Source organism: Lolium rigidum, chromosome 2 (assembly GCF_022539505.1).
Source record: "Lolium rigidum isolate FL_2022 chromosome 2, APGP_CSIRO_Lrig_0.1, whole genome shotgun sequence".
Taxonomy (NCBI): Eukaryota; Viridiplantae; Streptophyta; class Magnoliopsida; order Poales; family Poaceae; genus Lolium; species Lolium rigidum.
In genome coordinates this window covers 80,935,028-80,952,869 of record NC_061509.1, presented here as the reverse complement: position 1 = coordinate 80,952,869, position 17,842 = coordinate 80,935,028, and the positions used below count along the sequence as shown (strand labels likewise).

Sequence of the window (17,842 nt, the reverse complement as noted above, 5' to 3'; positions counted from 1 at the left end):
TGACCGTCGCTGCATGCACAGGTGAGGCACAAGTCGGCCTAGCACCAGCGGACTGCCCATCATTCTCAAAAAAAAAAAAAAGCAGACCACCTGACGGTGCTTAGTCCCAAAGTGGCCATAGGTTTAGGAAGAGAGGGAGCAAGACTTGCGTGACGCACACACGTAGGGAATAAGAACATCTCTAACAGATACCATAAAAATGGTAGAACCCTTAAAATAACCAATTTTCAAGATTTTGGTCACAAAAAATCATCCATAAGAGATCCCGTAAAACTTGATTGGCAAGCGCGGAAGGCCGCAGGCAGGTGGCACAGGGGCAGTGCATGGAGGTGCCAATGCAGTGGGGAACTAGAAGAATGGTAGAAGGGGAAAACTTATTCAGTTTTGAGGTTCCCATTTGTAGATATGTTTGGCGGAGCCTGTGGGCCCCTTGTACGTGTCTTTTTACGCGCCATATTCACATTTTTATGGGGCGGCATTTACGGAATCGGTTAGAGATGATCTAAGAAAAGAGGAGGTGGTGTTTTGGCTCATAGGTGCTTATATACCTCTTGTAAAAAATAATTAAAAACACATTTGAAAATGTGAAAAAATTCTGAAATAAAATTTCAGGTGTACATCCTAACATTCTATGTCCGTACACAAGTTTTCGTAGGAAAACAACTTTTTTATGTGGCATGTATAAAAAGGACAAAAAAATTCATGTACGATAGTCGTGTTCGAGCATCTGAATTTATCTTTTTTACATGAGACACAAAAAAAAATTCCCGGAAAACTTATGTGCGTACATAGAATGTCTAGATATACATGCAAAATTTTATTTTAGAACTTTTTGACACTTTAAAATATATTTTCACACAACAAGTTCATATGCGAGAACATATCTAGTGATACCACCCTTTAGATGATACCGTGATACCGTACAAAAAAATGTATTTTTATACGTGCCAAAAAATTATACGAAAAAATGTGAGTGCTCATGAAGCATGTCCCTACAACATCACAAAATTTCATATCCGAAATCGACATGGACACTGAGAAACAAAAAAGAGAAAACCAGCATGAATAGTGCTACCTAGTTTCACAAAAAGACAAAATCAGAAAATGACAACATCATCCCCGTAGTAGAACAGTAATAGGAAATGAACAGTATGAAATGAAGGAGAGATGGAGATGCGCAGGGAAAGTACGTCGATCAGGCGGCCATGGTGACCTCCTTGGTGTCGTCGTTCGCGGCGGGCACGGCGGCGCTGTAGCGGCGGACGCGCTCGTCGATCCAGGCGCGCATGTCGGCGAACACGCGGTCGCGATTCTCGTCGGTCTCCCCCTGGAGGAGGGAGTGGTGCATCCCCTCGTAGAGGATGAGCGACTTGTCCTCGCTCGCCGCGCGCTCGTACAGCATCTTGGACCCCTCCGGCGCGGTGACCACGTCGTCGGTGCCGTGCATCACCAGGAACGGCGCCGTCACCTCCCCAAAGCTCTCCCTGAGCAGCTCCGTAACGCGGGCCAGCTCCCGCATCGTGCCCACCCGCGCCGCGCCGTTGTAGCGCCTCGGGTTGGACGCGATCACCTTCATCTTCTCCGGGTCCCGGTTCGACTTCGGCTTGAACTTCGCCCCTATCCTCTTGTCCGGGAGCACAGCCCAGGTGTCGGCGAGGCCGAGGAGGAGGCCGTAGAGGAACAGCCGCACCCGGGACGGGTACAACTCGTCCGGGATGAGTAGCAGTGGCGCGGCGAAGATGAGCCCCGTCCACCCGGCGTCCGGCGGGGAGCGGAGGTACATGAGCAGCGTGGCGGCGCCGCCCATGGACTCGCCGAGGAGGAAGGCCGGGAGCGACGCGTAGACGGGGCCCTTACGGACGGAGAGGAAGAAGGAGAGCGAGGCCCTGGCGACGGACTCCATGTCGCCTACGTAGCCGTGGATGCCGTCGGAGCGGCCGTGACCGAGGAGGTCGGCGCAGAACACGGCGTAACCCCACTGCGCGAAGCTGATGGCGACGGTCTGGAAGAGCCAAGAAGAGTCGTTGCAGTAGCCGTGGGTCATGAACACGGCGCCCTTGACGTCGCCGTCGTGCGCGGCGGAGACCGGGTGGTAGGAGTGGGTGAAGATGCGGCCACAGGGGGACTGGTAGTATGACTCCGTGTGGCGAAGGCCCAGCGAGGCGTAGTACGCGTCGGGCTCCGGGGAGTCGCCCCAGAAGTACTTCATGGCTGGCGGTGGGACTGTGGGCGGCGCCATTGCAGGGCGGGTCGAAGGTGCTGCGGAAATCTGCGAGAACAATTATGAAAGGGAGTAGCGGGTGAGTGGGTGACGATATAGGAGTAGGAGGTATCCCTGGCCAGTTGACCATGGCAAGTGGCCACAGCGAACAGTTCCCCACGCCGGCGTCGGTGATGGCATGGCCGTATCGAGGGTGGCTGCGTGTGCGTGGGATGAAGCTGGATTTAAAACTCGGAGCCCGACATCTATTTCTCCCTCGGTGAATAATTATATATTTTCTTTTTTGAAAATCAAATACGGAGTATTTTTGAATTTGATCAAGTTTTTACAAAAAAAAAGAAACATATGTAATATTAAACAACTACATTTAGTGCTACAAATGATGCTGTGTTTTACCATAAAATTAATTGAAGTAATAAAGTTTGACTTAAAACATGTCCAAACGTATTTATTTGAGAACAGAAGGAGTAATGAGTTTTTTTTTAGGATAAAATGAGTAATGAGTAAGTTGGCTTGACTCGGTCAATCAGAGCTTGTTATTAAGAAACCCATTTAAGGCCTTTCACAATAGATTATTTCTTAGCGTGCTATCCTAGATAACATTGCATTCTACTAAGAGACAAAATTATCCCAATTCATTGCATCTTAATTAAGTATTGCCTCTATCATAGACATGTGATTGGGCTAGACATTTTTCTATCTATAGACTCCGTGCAAGTGTCGTACTATCTTACAAGACGTAAAATCTTTGGCTCTATGATCAAGGCAGCAATGGTACTCCCTTCTAATCGATTTAATAGGCGCACACATAGTTTAAAAATTACTTTGATTATTATTTTGATGAATAAAATATAAAATATACTACCTCCATCCTAAGGTTTAAGGCTTATATTTTTTTGAAAAGTCAAACGAAGTAAAGTTTGGCTAAGTTTTTAGAAGAATCTATGAACAAATATGATATTTTGTAGATACCATATAAAAATATATGTTATTATCTATCTAATGATATTGATTTTGTACTTTTCATGTTAATAACTTTTGATAAAAACTTGATTAAACTTGACATAGTTTGATTTTCTAAAAAAAAATATAGACCTCAAGCTTTGGGATGGAGGTAGTATGTCACAAAAATTATAATCATGGGAAAGCTATTTTAAATTTAAATCTAATGATATAGATTTTGTAGACATGTACATTTTATCTTTTTACCAAATTAATGGTTAAACGTTGTTTTGAACTGCGCCTGTTAAACTGATCTGTGAGGTCCATCTGTAAAAAACTACTCCGTACGAGTAATCCATCAGGGCTTGGTGCCTTCAAGTCACCGATATTAAACAGAGCTTTTTAAACTTCCTCTTGTGTGTACAAAGCTAACAAAATCTGGATCATGTCCTCTGTCACACGAGGAATAACTTTACCGAAAGCTCCTGGATTCTGTGCCTCCGTAGTGAACAGATTCTGAAATTAACCTGCCGCCAGGGACATAAGCTGATCCGGGTCCCAATGTCACCGGTCTCATTTTTCAGTGATTTGATGAAATTCCTCTTCCGCCTGGCTGTAGCATGCAGTATAGCTGAACGTTGGAAAAATGTTTGTTCTGATCCCATGCTTCAGCTAGTTCACACGGCCCGTTGCACCCAATAGAGTTCCTCTTGCTCAAGTAAGTTTTCGATAAACATTTGAATCTTTTTCTACTTCACCACCAGACATCACAATGTTTAGCTCCGTCTGTAACACTCTCGTAGTCTCCTTCTAGGCCCTTTCAGAACTTCTTTGTCCCATCGATGTAGTGCCTTATGCACTTCCTTCATATGATCGCCCAAAGCTGAACCCGCGTGGAGTTGCTTTGCTCGTTACCATGACGTTTGTATTATACTAGTGGTTGAGCTGCCCCATGGGGCAGCTCCTCTCTGGTCAGGTGCAAGCAAATCACGACACCTTCTATCCCAAATATTTGCACTGAGCTAATCTTCTTTTCTCAGCTTTTCTCTTATTAGCTTCACGTTTCAAGATCTTTTCTTCACGTGGGGATCTTTCTGTCCTCGTATTTGGTAACACACAAATAACAGTGTACTCAGGTATCAAACAACATAAGAGTGTATAATTCACAAGTGCATTGAAAACTGAAGACATGAAAGATTATACATTGTTGCCTAATTGCATGTATTACCCAGAGTCTTCAGAAAATAAATAGAAAAGACAAAGGCCTTTGATACTAATTAGAATGCAAGGGTGGAACATATGCAGAGCCGCCGCAACAATTTACATTCTGTTGAACAACTGCATTCTTTTCTCCTCAATTTTACAACCTTGGAAAAACAAAAATAAAAGGCTGAGAAGCTGAAACATTTCTAGACGAAAAGGTTGTCAGCGCAGCTTTTCATTGATTATAGATTAGAGCAGAGTTACAAGGTTTGAAGGGTGACCGAACCAAGCTAGGAAAAAGAATAGAAAGCACCAGAGACACAGCAGCACCCAGCTGGCCGTTCAGCAACCAACAGAGTGACAAATATTTAGTCATTCACGTGGTCTTCGTAGGTTCAGTATTTTGGAGCGTCCGACCACATCGACAGGTCCCCACGGAATCTGTCTAGAGATTTCGGCAGCAGCAAAGTGCGACGCCGGAAGATGCTATCATTTCTTTCCTTCCATGTCCACCACAGCAGCTGCATGATGGAGTTCCAGGCCTTGCAGTGCTGAACAAAAAGCTTATTAGAAGACAGCTGCCACCAATTAAGCCCAAAAGCCCAAAGGGGCAGTTGGCGAGGAGGCAAACATCAGTTTCAGGTTCGATTCTGCAGAGTGGGCTAATAGGGTTGCAGGGCCAGCCTTTCTCAAGGCCTTTAATGCTAATTAGAATGCAAGAGTACATAGTTGTCTTAACGATTATATTTCTATTGAAGAACTGAATCCGTTTTCCTCAATTTTACTATCTCGAAAAGACATAGTTTGCTAGTTTCAAATGCATAGATAAAACAAGCACACCAGAACACAGATAGAAAATTCCAATCAATAAATCATCTGCTTCCAATTTGAATTGCAACAGAATATGCACCTACATCTTATTCACTATAATTATCAACCTATAAACCGGGCATTATATACGTACAAACGTATTTACCACTTTTCCTATGCAAAAGAAGATGCATCAATTTGTTGTGAGCACAAGGCACAAAAAGATGCAAGGTAAACCACAAACTGATTCAAGGCCTAAGCTGTAAGTCCTTGAATTGCAAGAAAAAGTATGATATCACAAAGAGGGTTAACCACCTGTCTAGCCTGGACCTGGTGCCCTGTTTTCTGAAACAAAAGTTTGCATACATCCCATCATGACCCATTTTATCACAGATTTCCCGCAATACATATTCCGTATTTTGAAAGATATTTCATAAGTAAACGTATTTTTGTTACCAAGAGGCTTCAGGTGGGACACTTGACTTAATGAAAATGACATGTGTTCATACCTATGGTCCAGAAGCAATTACTAACTTTAACAGGTTTTTTAAGCAATTGCTAACAATTAACCAGTATAGGCTTATGATCACCAAATATATACCTAAGAAGTTTAAAAGGAAATATGAGCAAAAACAACTGTTGAACAAAGGTGTGATCAAGGTCATATAGTACTTGCAATTTATAAAAACGGACTTACATACCAAGCATTATTACCTTTTCCTACCATATTCCATTTCTCACTCAACTCTCTTCTGCAAAAACACCAGACGATACCATTGTATGCTGCTCAGTGGGAGGAACACCATCCACATAACTCTCTTTTAGCCAAGACAAGATCTTGGATTTTCTCACTGACAGATAAACAAAGAACACATTACTGTGCTATTTGCAACCCAAAGAATTTTTTTCCTAATCCAGCGCATAAAGAGGAAACATGGTATGCAAAGATGACAAAAACTGTATGCCCAAAAGTAGAAACAGTGTCCTCTAAATGTATATGGCCTAGTTATGCTGATAGCCTGAAGCTAATTATGGCTTTTGATCATATATAAATTGTGGCTGGAGCATGTTTCAGTGCTATCGCCGATCTTACACCAGAGGCGTACGGCCAGGCACCAACAAAATGCGATCTGTCCACAACCTCCACATGAGACAACTTATAGCGATGATCAAAGGCAGTTAGCATATAGAACATTCGTAAGAAAAGGGCACCCTAAAACGGTAATACTGTAACCGAAGAGACACGCACCACGGAACAGAGCAACACGACCTGAAACTCGTTAGGCCAGAAGTAAAAAAGAAGAAGATAATAACAGGCCAAAGGTACAAGCAAATAAGAAATATGTACCTGCCAGAGCAAACACCATGCTCTTGAGTGAGTTGCTTGAACATTTTCGCATCACTGCTTCATGGGTCTTGATATTAACAGGCCACCGCTACCTTGCATTATCACCATCATCGAGAAGAGCGACATGCGGCTACTACTTCATAGCTCAGACAAGGAAGAGCGTAGGAACAAATGCTCTGCATCATATTCTCTAAATTATAGTTATATTACACTTCAACGGTTTGCTGAAGCTATATTCAAAATCGAGTATGGTATATCATCTTTAAGCAACTCTTAAGGCGCTGCATCATATTCTCAGCCCAGCTAATATCAAAAGTGCGTAAGAAAGCATATACAAAATCATATTAAGAACATGAGGAGCAACCGGTTATGCCTGAGTTGATGAAAAGTACCTTCAAAGACATATCATCAATTCCCCTGGTGGTAAATACAACATTAGAACCAGCTTTCAGAACTTTGTCAAATCACTCCTTAGTTATGTTGGATTCTCTGTGGAAATAGTAAGTTATTAGGTATACTGCTAGAGACCATTAAAGTTTAGGGGTGACAGTAAAGGCAAAAGGCATGATGATCCATTAGAAGAAATGAATAAAAGAGTGATAAACTCGTTGCAGATCCATTCGGGAAATACAAAATTAATCGTAGTACTGGACTGCAAAGGAGATAAATGAACATGCCTCAGCTCCCTTGGATCTGATATAAGGACTTGCAAGTTGGAACACCCATTTTGCAAATTTTGTCTTCTGAAGGTTAAAATCAAGGCAGCAATTGTAGCAGGAATGAATCTAGTGGGGAACGGATCTGACATCAAGGAGTACTCGATCGCCAATCGCCACTATTCACCGGCGTGTAGCAGCAGCCGGTCGTCCCCGACATCGGAGGAGAGCAGCATCAGCACGCCGGCTTCCATGTCGCGGCAGCAGCACATCTGGAGGCACACAGGTCATCCTTCTCCCGGATGACCGCCGGGGCGAGGAAAAGGGGGTCCCTTTCCCCTTCCTCTCCTTTTCCCGGTGGTGGGGGAGGCGGCCGCCGGGGTTCTTGACCTTGTCGTCGCAGCTCTGCTGCTCGCTCGCCGCCGCTAGTCCCGGTAAATGCAGCCGCCTGCTCGCTCGCTGCCGCCGCCAGGAAGATTGGGAGTGGGGAGAAATTAGGGATTTGGGGAGGGAGAGAGCGAAGGTGAGAGGATAGCAAAGGTTCAGCCGTTTTTGTCCTCGCTCGCTTGCAGTACAGCTCCAGTGCTCGTGCTGCGTGGTAGTACTACTGCAGTACATATCGAGAATTTTCGCCCAGCGCGAGCGCACGACGGAGATATCGTGGAGAGCTGTGAGATAGGGCAAACGGGATCGCACTTGCTTGTTCTCAATTTTCCACTGATTCCTCGCACAACAATCACGCCTCAAATCTTAGTGGTCCTCTTTGTGGCATTGCATGCATACATCATTGTACTCAGTATTAATAAGAATTGGCCTATGATCCGATTTATCGAAGTCCTCATTGACAACACCAAAAAGCGGAAACATTGCTAACCATCTTGGATCACAGACGGATCAAGTCTCTCACGCATCCTCCCTCTTCTCCATGTGAATATATCACTGATATAGCCCATGTCCACCAAATTACACATATTAAGCGTATCACGGAACATTTGCATGCATCGTTGAGGCCTTGCATTGCCTCCTTCTTTCTCACTCGCATACATGGTCTCGTTGAATGCTTTTACTTCCATAGATCTTCAAGGATGAAACATTATCCTAAGTGAAACACAAGGACGGCTGAGATTAAATTATATTTGTTTAGGATTAAGGGTAACATGGCTAAGATTAAATGATATCACGACACCCCTTCGGAAGTTTACACTGTTTTAAGGTTTGAGGTTCTATGGAAGCACAAACCCTCGTTGAATCACCTACCATGACTCACGGTAGGTCAATTGCAGTGTGCAGAGGTCGAAAATATTCCCAAGTAAGATGTTTTCTTCTCGCCACTTGGTTCACACATAAACCAGTACGTCGTCATCCCAACCCGCTGTGTTCGTCAATGCGGAAGTTCGGGGTAATATCCTTTGATGTGACATTGATCTCTTTATTCAAGAACATCACGGGACCCTTCTCCCATCACTCTCTGAAACCAACATCTCATCAAAATCCAACCTCCTTTGTAAATTTTCTGCCTTTACTCAACCCAAATGCGCTTTATACAGGAAAAAAACACATCCGGTTTCAGACGCGCCCCGAAGCTCCAAAAGCACACGTACTGCCGAGAATTTGCCCATGCCTCGACAATTCCACCATATGACGATCCTTGCTATCGGCAACATCGTCGAACGATCTTGCCGATGAAAAGAGATGGTGAAAGTGAACTGTTTAGACTTCACCTTTGGAATCCTATCATCAATGTCGTCGAACGATCCTGCCGGCGGCGTACGAAGCCCTAGGCCACCTTTGGAATCGCCTCAGGTCAGGTTCCAAAACAAATTGAACAACAAAAAATGAACCTTTGGAATCGCCTTGTGAACCTAGCAAAAATTGAACAACACAAAAACAAACAGGAGGGAAACTGACAAAACCGAAAGAAAAACGAAGAAAAATAGAAAAACCCGCCATTCATGGGCAGACTCCTGAGCACACAGGCCCGCCCAAAATTCCCACGCGCAGATAGGGGCCGCAATAGGCGGTGAAAGGGATCTGCCCATGTTACCGATCCGTTACACCCCAAATCTGCCCAAGGGGAGTCCTGGGCCTATCTGCTCGGCCTCATTGCGCCTGGTTAGCCCATGACGTAAGGGAACGCTTGCCAAGAGAATGTTACAGCTTGCTACGAATAGCGGCTTCTGGCCCAACTATGTACAGGGCGCCTAGCCCAAGTAACATATGCAGAAATGAGGAAGGCGAAGTAGAGGACGCTACGTGGACGCCGGCGCTGTGGAGGACCGCTCGATTGCTTGTACGACCGGCCGGCGCCAACCAGTGGTAGAAAGGCGAAAGCATCGGAACCTCGCCGCGCCGGTGGCGTGATTCAGTTGGGGACAGACAGACGTGAGATGAGTTTGTTGTACCGAGCGGAAACTAGCAACGAGATGCCATCCATGCACGGAACGAAGAGGAAGAGCGCGTCGGCGAAAAGAGCAAAAAAAGGAGATGACGTGACGGCATGAAAAAGGTTCACGTTTCCGCATACAGACCACGGCGTGGGGCGAGACGTCCGTGACGGTCACGCGCCCGTGGAGCGAAAAGACAAAAGAGAGGTTGGCACAGACCAGCAAGCAAGCGCTCCGGTCCAACCGCGGTTGAGTGAATCCTCCGTCTCGCAGACTTGCACACACACAATTTTACCACGGGACGACCCACGACAGTGAGGATATCTCCAACGCGCCAACTTAAATTGGACGCGTTGGCCCGTTTGAATTGGATCGTTTGGGTGGTCCTATAGACACGCGAATACGCGGATCTGACCGACGGTCCGTTTAGGTGACGTACTGCGTCCAACGCGCGAACGCACCGCGAAAGTCAAAGAGCACAAAAAAAGTCCTCTATATGGGTTTTAAACTAAAAAAAATAAAAGATAAAACCCAGTTGACCTTGTCACCGTGGGTGTCGATGACGGCCCCGGGCGGCGACGCGCTGTTGTGGCTAGTGGGGCCTCTTCCTAGGCCGAGTGGGGGTCCGGAGGCCTAGCCGCCCGCAGCTCTGCCTCCTCCCTGAGGCGGAGGTGGCGCCCCTGCTTCGCCTGGCGCCTGGCCTCCTCGTGCCAGAGCCTGGCTTCGTCCTGCCGGCGCGCCTGGCCCAGCAACGCCCAAGCCTCGCTGTCTTCGACCGCCTGCCTAGCCTCCTCCTCCATCACAGAGGTGCGGAGCACCGCCGCGAGCTGCGGCCACTTGGCCTCCTTTGCGGGGGACGCCGCCAGAGTGGCGCGCATGTCGGGGTCATCGTCCTACTCGGGCTTCGGCACCGGCGACGCAGCTCGCATCCTCGATGTAGAGCCCGCCGTGGTACCGGGCAGCCCTCAGCGCTAGCGCGATCCGTCGGCTGCTGCCGGCCTCGTCGTCATTGGCGCCGGGAGCGAAAGTTCTCTTCGGGACCATAGCGGCGGAGTGGGGCGCGTGGGGAGTTGGAGTGCGAGTGGGGAAGTGGACTAGACCTCCCAATCCACATTTAATAAGACACGCCTCCGCCCACCGACAGCTGGGCCCAGGGAGGCGAGCAGGCGGACGCGCGAGGACGCCGCGTGCCATCCGTGACCACGCAAACCTAGCCCAGGTTTAGACTAGGTTTGGATCGTCTTGGTTACCATGGTCATCCGCATTTGGAATACGTCACGATGTTGAGCTACATTTTTATCCATCACGACCCATCCAATCATGCGAAAGCTTGGACAGGTCGCCGCTTTGGAGATGGCCTGAAGCGCGGGAGACGGGCGAGCCGCTCCGCTCATCACGTGGGAGGCGAAGGCGACGGATGGACGGCCCAGGCAAAGCGCGGCGCGGGGACAGTAGGGGAGGTGCGCGCGCGCGTTCCTGGCCGTCAATCCCAGGGCGCCGCCTCGAACTCGGCACCTGTCCATCCGGGGCACGACACATCCTTCCAACACTGCGCGGCAGTACCAATGATTTGGGTACGGAGGCGCTGCCGAGTTCCCTCTCTCGGGATTGGAGCGTCCCACCGGAACGTTCTGGACACGCACAGGTTGCCACTTTCGTTCACTTCGGCTGGCTCGAGGCACATGGCGCACATCTTTTACGGCGATTTAGACAGAAATAATCCTTTGTTGCAACTATAGCACAGACTTATTCTCCGGCAAAACTATTTCACCCATCTAATATTTTTGTGTGGCGCCCTCCCATCAGCGTCACACATGCCAGTGTGGCGCCCCTCCTGCCGGCGCCACACACCCATCCGACGTGGCGCCCTCGACGCTGAGCTGGTGCGCCGATCCGACGTGGCAGCATGTGTGGCGCCCCTCCCATCGACGCCACACATGCACTTATAATTGGTCAAAACATACTGTAAGGCAAATCGTCTGGGACTTAGCCGTTTTGCGACCCTGTTTGTATGGCGCCGATGTCACGGGCGCCACACATCACAGTGTGGCGCTGATGCGTGTAGTTGACACGTCCGTTGGGAACCCCAAGAGGAAGGTGTGATGCGCACAGCGGCAAGTTTCCCTCAGTAAGAAACCAAGGTTTAATCGAACCGATAGGGAGTCAAGAAGCACGTTGAAGGTTGATGGCGGCGGGATGTAGTGCGGCGCAACACCGTGGATTCCGGCGCCAACGTGGAACCTGCACAACACAACCAAAGTACTTTGCCCCAACGAAACGAGTGAGGTTGTCAATCTCACCGACTTGTCGTAACAAAGGATTAACCGAATTGTGTGGAAGATGATTGTTTGCGAGAGAAAACGAGTAAAACAAGTATTGCAGCAGATTTGTATTTCAGTATTAAAAGAATGGACCGGGGTCCACGGTTCACTAGAGGTGTCTCTCCCATAAGATAAAAGCATGTTGGGTGAACAAATTACAGTCGGGCAATTGACAAATAGAGAGGGCATAACAATGCACATACATGTCATGATAAGTATAGTGAGATTTAATTGGGCATTACGACAAAGTACATAGACCGCCATCCAACCGCATCTATGCCTAAAAGTCCACCTTCAGAGTTATCGTCCGAACCCCTTCCGGTATTAAGTTGCAAAGCAACGGACAATTGCATTAAGTATGGTGCGTAATGTAATCAACAACTACATCCTCGGACATAGCGCCAATGTTTTATCCCTAGTGGCAACAAGACAACACAACCTTAGAACTTTATGTCACCGTCCTGGTGTCAATGCAGGCATGAACCCACTATCGAGCATAAATACTCCCTCTTGGAGTTAAAAGCAAAAACTTGGCCAGAGCCTCTACTAGTAACGGAGAGCATGCAAGATCATAAACAACACATATGTAATAACTTGATATTAACATAACATGGTATTCTCTATCCATCGGATCCCGACAAACACAACATAGAGTATTACAGATAGATGATCTTGATCATGTTAGGCAGCTCACAAGATCCGACAATGAAGCACAATGAGGAGAAGACAACCATCTAGCTACCGCTATGGACCCATAGTCCAGGGGTGAACTACTCACTCATAACTCCGGAGGCGACCATGGCGGTGTAGAGTCCTCCGGGAGATGAATCCCCTCTCCGGCAGGGTGCCGGAGGAGATCTCCAGAATCCCCCGAGTTGGGATCGGCGGCGGCGGCGTCTCAGTAAGGTTTTGCGTATCGTGGTTTTTCGCCTCAGGGGTTTGATACGTCTCCGACGTATCGATAATTTCTCATGTTCCATGCCATATTATTGATGATACCTACATGTTTTATGCACACTTTATGTCATATTCGTGCATTTTCTGGAACTAACCTATTAACAAGATGCCGAAGTGCCGGTTCCTGTTTCTGCTGTTTTTGGTTTCGAAATCCTAGTAACGAAATATTCTCGGAATTGGACGAAACGAAGACCCGGGTTCCTATTTTCACCGGAAGCATCCGGAACACCCGGGAAGGACCGGAGGGGGGCACCGGGCCCCCGGACCATAGGCCGGCGCGGCCCAGGCCCCGGCCGCGCCGCCATATGGTGTGGCCACCCCTTCGACCCTCCTGCGCCGCCTCTTCGCCTATATAAAGCCTCCGTCGCGAAACCCCCGAGGCGAAAAACCACGATACGGAAAACCTTCCCGAGCCGCCGCCATCGCGAAGCCAAGATCCGGGGGACATGAGTCTCCGTTCCGGCACCTCGCCGGAGCGGGGAAGTGCCCCGGAAGGCTTCTCCATCGACACCGCTGCCATCTCCACCGCCATCTTCATCACCGCCGTTGCTCCCATGAGGAGGGAGTAGTTCTCCATCGAGGCTCGGGGCTGTACCGGTAGCTATGTGGTTCATCTCTCTCTCCTATGTGCTTCAATACAATAATCTCATGAGCTGCCTTACATGATTGAGATTCATATGATGATGCTTGTAATCTAGATGTCATTATGCTAGTCAAGTGAGTTTTACTTATGTGATCTCCGGAGACTCCTTGTCCCACGTGTGTAAAGGTGACAAGTGTGTGCACCGTGTGGGTCTCTTAGGCTATATTTCACGAATACTTACTCACTGTTATGAATGGCGTAGTGAAGTGCTTATTTATATCTCTTTATGATTGCAATATGTTTTGTATCACAATTTATCTATGTGCTACTCTAGTGATGTGTTATTAAAGTAGTTTTATTCCTCCTGCACGTGTGTAAAGGTGACAGTGTGTGCACCGTGTTAGTACTTGGTTTATGCTATGATCATGATCTCTTGTAGATTGCGAAGTTAACTATTGCTATGATAATATTGATGTGATCTATTCCTCCTACATATGCATGAAGGTGACGAGTGTGCATGCTATGCTAGTACTTGGTTTAGTCTTTTGATCTATCTTACACTAAAGGTTACTAAAATATGAGCATTATTGTGGAGCTTGTTAACTCCGGCATTGAGGGTTCGTGTAATCCTACGCAATGTGTTCATCATCCAACAAGAGTGTAGAGTATGCATTTATCTATTCCGTTATGTGATCAATGTTGAGAGTGTCCACTAGTGAAAGTGTAATCCCTAGGCCTTGTTCCTAAATATCGCTATCGCTGCTTGTTTACTTGTTTTACTTGCGTTACTACTGTCGCGTTACTACTGCTGCGTTACTCATCGCTTGTTTACTCGTTCCGGGCAAAGCACTTTTCTCGGTGCCGTTGCTACTACTTATTTATACCACCTGTATTTCACTATCTCTTCGCCGAACTAGTGCACCTATTAGGTGTGTTGGGGACACAAGAGACTTCTTGCTTTGTGGTTGCAGGGTTGCATGAGAGGGATATCTTTGACCTCTTCCTCCCTGAGTTCGATAAACCTTGGGTGATCCACTTAAGGGAAAACTTGCAGCTTTTCTACAAACCTCTGCTCTTGGAGGCCCAACACTGTCTACAAGAATAGAAGCTCCCGTAGACATCAAGCATATTTTCTGGCGCCGTTGCCGGGGAGGAAAGGTAAAAGGCTCTCATACTACGGTCCCAGGTAAAGTATTTTTCTGGCGCCGTCGTGTGTGTGCTCGAAGCTATTTCCTTTAGATCCTGCAATTGCATCTTTTTGTTTCTTGTTCACACTAGTTTGGCATAATGGACAACAATGAGCTTCTTATTCTATTTCCTGATTTAAAACATGGATTGTTTGATGCGAAAATTAAAAAACCTATGAAATCTTATTTGCATGCTGGTAGTAATATTAGTATGAACGCTTTGAACACCATTGTTGATAATGATATAGAAAGTTCTAAGCTTGGGGAAGCTGGTTTTCATGATCTTTTTAGTCCCCCAAGCATTAAGGAGAAAATTTTCTTTAATGATACTTTGCCTCCTATTCATGATGATTATAATGATAGTGGTCTTTTGGTACAACCTACTATGGAGAGTAAATTTTATTGTGATTATACTATGCCTCCTACACTTGATGAGAATAATAATGATAGCTACTTTGTTGAATTTGCTCCCACTACAACTAATAAAATTGATTATGCTTATGTGGAGAGTAATAATTTTATGCATGAGACTCATGATAAGAATGCTTTATGTGATAGTTATATTGTTGAGTTTGCTCATGATGCTACTGAAAGTTATTATGAGAGAGGAAAATATGGTTGTAGAAATTTTCATGTTACTAAAACACCTCTCTATGTGCTGAAATTTTTGAAGCTACACTTGTTTTATCTTCCTATGCTTGTTACTTTGCTCTTCATGAACTTGTTTACTTACAAGATTCCTATGCATAGGAAGCATGTTAGACTTAAATGTGCTTTGAATTTGCCTCTTGATACTCTCTTTTGCTTCAAATACTATTTCTTGCGAGTGCATCATTAAAACTGCTGAGCCCATCTTAACGGCTATAAAGAAAGAACTTCTTGGGAGATAACCCATATGATATTTTGCTACAGTACTTTGTTTTATATTTGTGTCTTGGAAGTTGTTTACTACTGTAGCAACCTCTCCTTATCTTAGTTTTGTGTTTTGTTGTGCCAAGTAAAGTCTTTGATAGTAAAGTAAGTACTAGATTTGGATTACTGCGCAGTTCCAGATTTCTTTGCTGTCACGAATCTGGGTCTACCTCCCTGTAGGTAGCTCAGAAAATTAAGCCAATTTACGTGCATGATCCTCAGATATGTACGCAACTTTCATTCAATTTGAGCATTTTCATTTGAGCAAGTCTGGTGGCCTAATAAAATCCATCTTTACGGACTGTTCTGTTTTGACAGATTCTGCCTTTTATTTCGCATTGCCTCTTTTGCTATGTTGGATGAATTTCTTTGATCCATTAATGTCCAGTAGCTTTATGCAATGTCCAGAAGTGTTAAGAATGATTGTGTCACCTCTGAACATGTGAATTTTTATTATGCACTAACCCTCTAATGAGTTGTTTCGAGTTTGGTGTGGAGGAAGTTTTCAAGGGTCAAGAGAGGAGGATGATATACTATGATCAAGTAGAGTGAAAGCTCTAAGCTTGGGGATGCCCCGGTGGTTCATCCCTCCATATTTCAAGAAGACTCAAGCATCTAAGCTTGGGGATGCCCAAGGCATCCCCTTCTTCATCGACAACTTATCGAGTTCCTTCTCTTGAAACTATATTTTTATTCGGCCACATCTTATGTACTTTACTTGGAGCGTCTCGTGTGCTTTTATTTTTGTTTTTGTTTGAATAAATGCTTGTGTGGGAGAGAGACACGCTCCGCTGGTTCGTATGAACACATGTGTTCTTAGCCTTTAATTTTCATGGCGAAGTTTCTTCTTCGTTAAATTGTTATATGGTTGGAATTGGAAAATACTACATGTAGTAATTCTAAAATGTCTTGGATAATTTGATACTTGGCAATTGTTGTGCTCATGTTTAAGCTCTTGCATCATATACTTTGCACCCATTAATGAAGAAATACTTAGAGCTTGCTAATTTGGTTTGCATATTTTGTTTCTCTAGAGTCTAGATAATATCTAGTATTGAGTTTTGAACAACAAGGAAGACGGTGTAGAGTCTTATAATGTTTACAATATGTCTTTTATGTGAGTTTTGCTGCACCGTTCATCCTTGTGTTTGTTTCAAATAACCTTGCTAGCCTAAACCTTGTATCGAGAGGGAATACTTCTCATGCATCCAAAATACTTGAGCCAACCACTATGCCATTTGTGTCCACCATACCTACCCACTACATGGTATTTATCCGCCATTCCAAAGTAAATTGCTTGAGTGCTACCTTTAAAATTCCATCATTCACCTTTGCAATATATAGCTCATGGGACAAATAGCTTAAAAACTATTGTGGTATTGAATATGTACTTATGCACTTAATCTCTTATTAAGTTGCTTGTTGTGCGATAACCATGCTTCTGGGGACGCCATCAACTATTCTTTGTTGAATATCATGTGAGTTGCTATGCATGTCCGTCTTGTCTGAAGCAAGAGAGATCTACCACCTTCATGGTTGGAGCATGCATATTGTTAGAGAAGAACTTTGGGCCGCTAACTAAAGCCATGATTCATGGTGGAAGTTTCAGTTTTGGACATACATCCTCAATCTCATATGAGAATAATAATTGTTGCCACATGCTTATGCATTAAAGAGGAGTCCATTATCTGTTGTCCATGTTGTCCCGGTATGGATGTCTAAGTTGAGAATAATCAAAAGCGAGAAATCCAAAATGCGAGCTTTCTCCTTAGACCTTTGTACGAGCGACATGGAGGTACCCCATTGTGACACTTGGTTAAAACATGTGCATTGCAAAGATCCGGTAGTCCAAGTTAATTAGGACAAGGTGCGGGCACTATTAGTATACTATGCATGAGACTTGCAACTTGTAAGATATAATGTACATAACTCATATGCTTTATTACTACCGTTGACAAAATTGTCTCATGTTTTCAAAATAAAAGCTCTAGCACAAATATAGCAATCGATGCTTTCCTCTTTGAAGGACCACTCTCTTTTACTTTTAAGTTGAGTCAGTTCACCTATTTCTCTCCACCTCAAGAAGCAAACACTTGTGATTAACTGTGCATTGATTCTTACATATTTGCATATTGTACTTGTTATGTTACTCTATGTTGACAATTATCCATGAGATATACATGTTACAAGTTGAAAGCAACCGCTGAAACTTTATCTTCCTTTGTGTTGCTTCAATACCTTTACTTTGATTTATTGCTTTATGAGTTAACTCTTATGCAAGACTTATTAATGCTTGTCTTGAAGTACTATCCATGAAA

At 45.3% G+C, this 17,842-nt stretch overlaps 1 protein-coding gene and 1 long non-coding RNA gene across 4 annotated transcripts; both read right to left on the bottom strand.

The window, feature by feature from the left end:
- Window positions 1-1,195: 1,195 nt before the first annotated feature.
- Window positions 1,196-2,355, bottom strand: LOC124689914 (caffeoylshikimate esterase-like). The gene has a single exon (XM_047223369.1). It carries the CDS (start codon window positions 2,237-2,239, stop codon window positions 1,196-1,198), a length of 1,044 nt encoding a protein of 347 aa, XP_047079325.1. The 5' UTR covers window positions 2,240-2,355.
- Window positions 2,356-4,469: 2,114 nt separating this feature from the next.
- LOC124692015 lies at window positions 4,470-7,747 on the bottom strand. 3 transcript variants are annotated; one of them, XR_006999259.1, is made up of 3 exons: window positions 6,917-7,747; window positions 6,525-6,700; window positions 4,470-6,027 (listed from the first exon to the last, which is right to left on the bottom strand). It is a non-coding gene; the product is annotated as an uncharacterized LOC124692015 (long non-coding RNA). The 3 variants fall into 3 exon arrangements; XR_006999260.1 differs by having other exon boundaries at window positions 4,470-6,714; XR_006999258.1 differs by having other exon boundaries at window positions 4,470-6,700.
- Window positions 7,748-17,842: the final 10,095 nt, after the last annotated feature.

Coding starts and splice junctions, on each gene's coding strand:
- LOC124689914 (XM_047223369.1), bottom strand. CDS start 2,239: ATGGCGCCGCCCACAGTCCCACCGCCAGCCATGAAGTACTTCTGGGGC.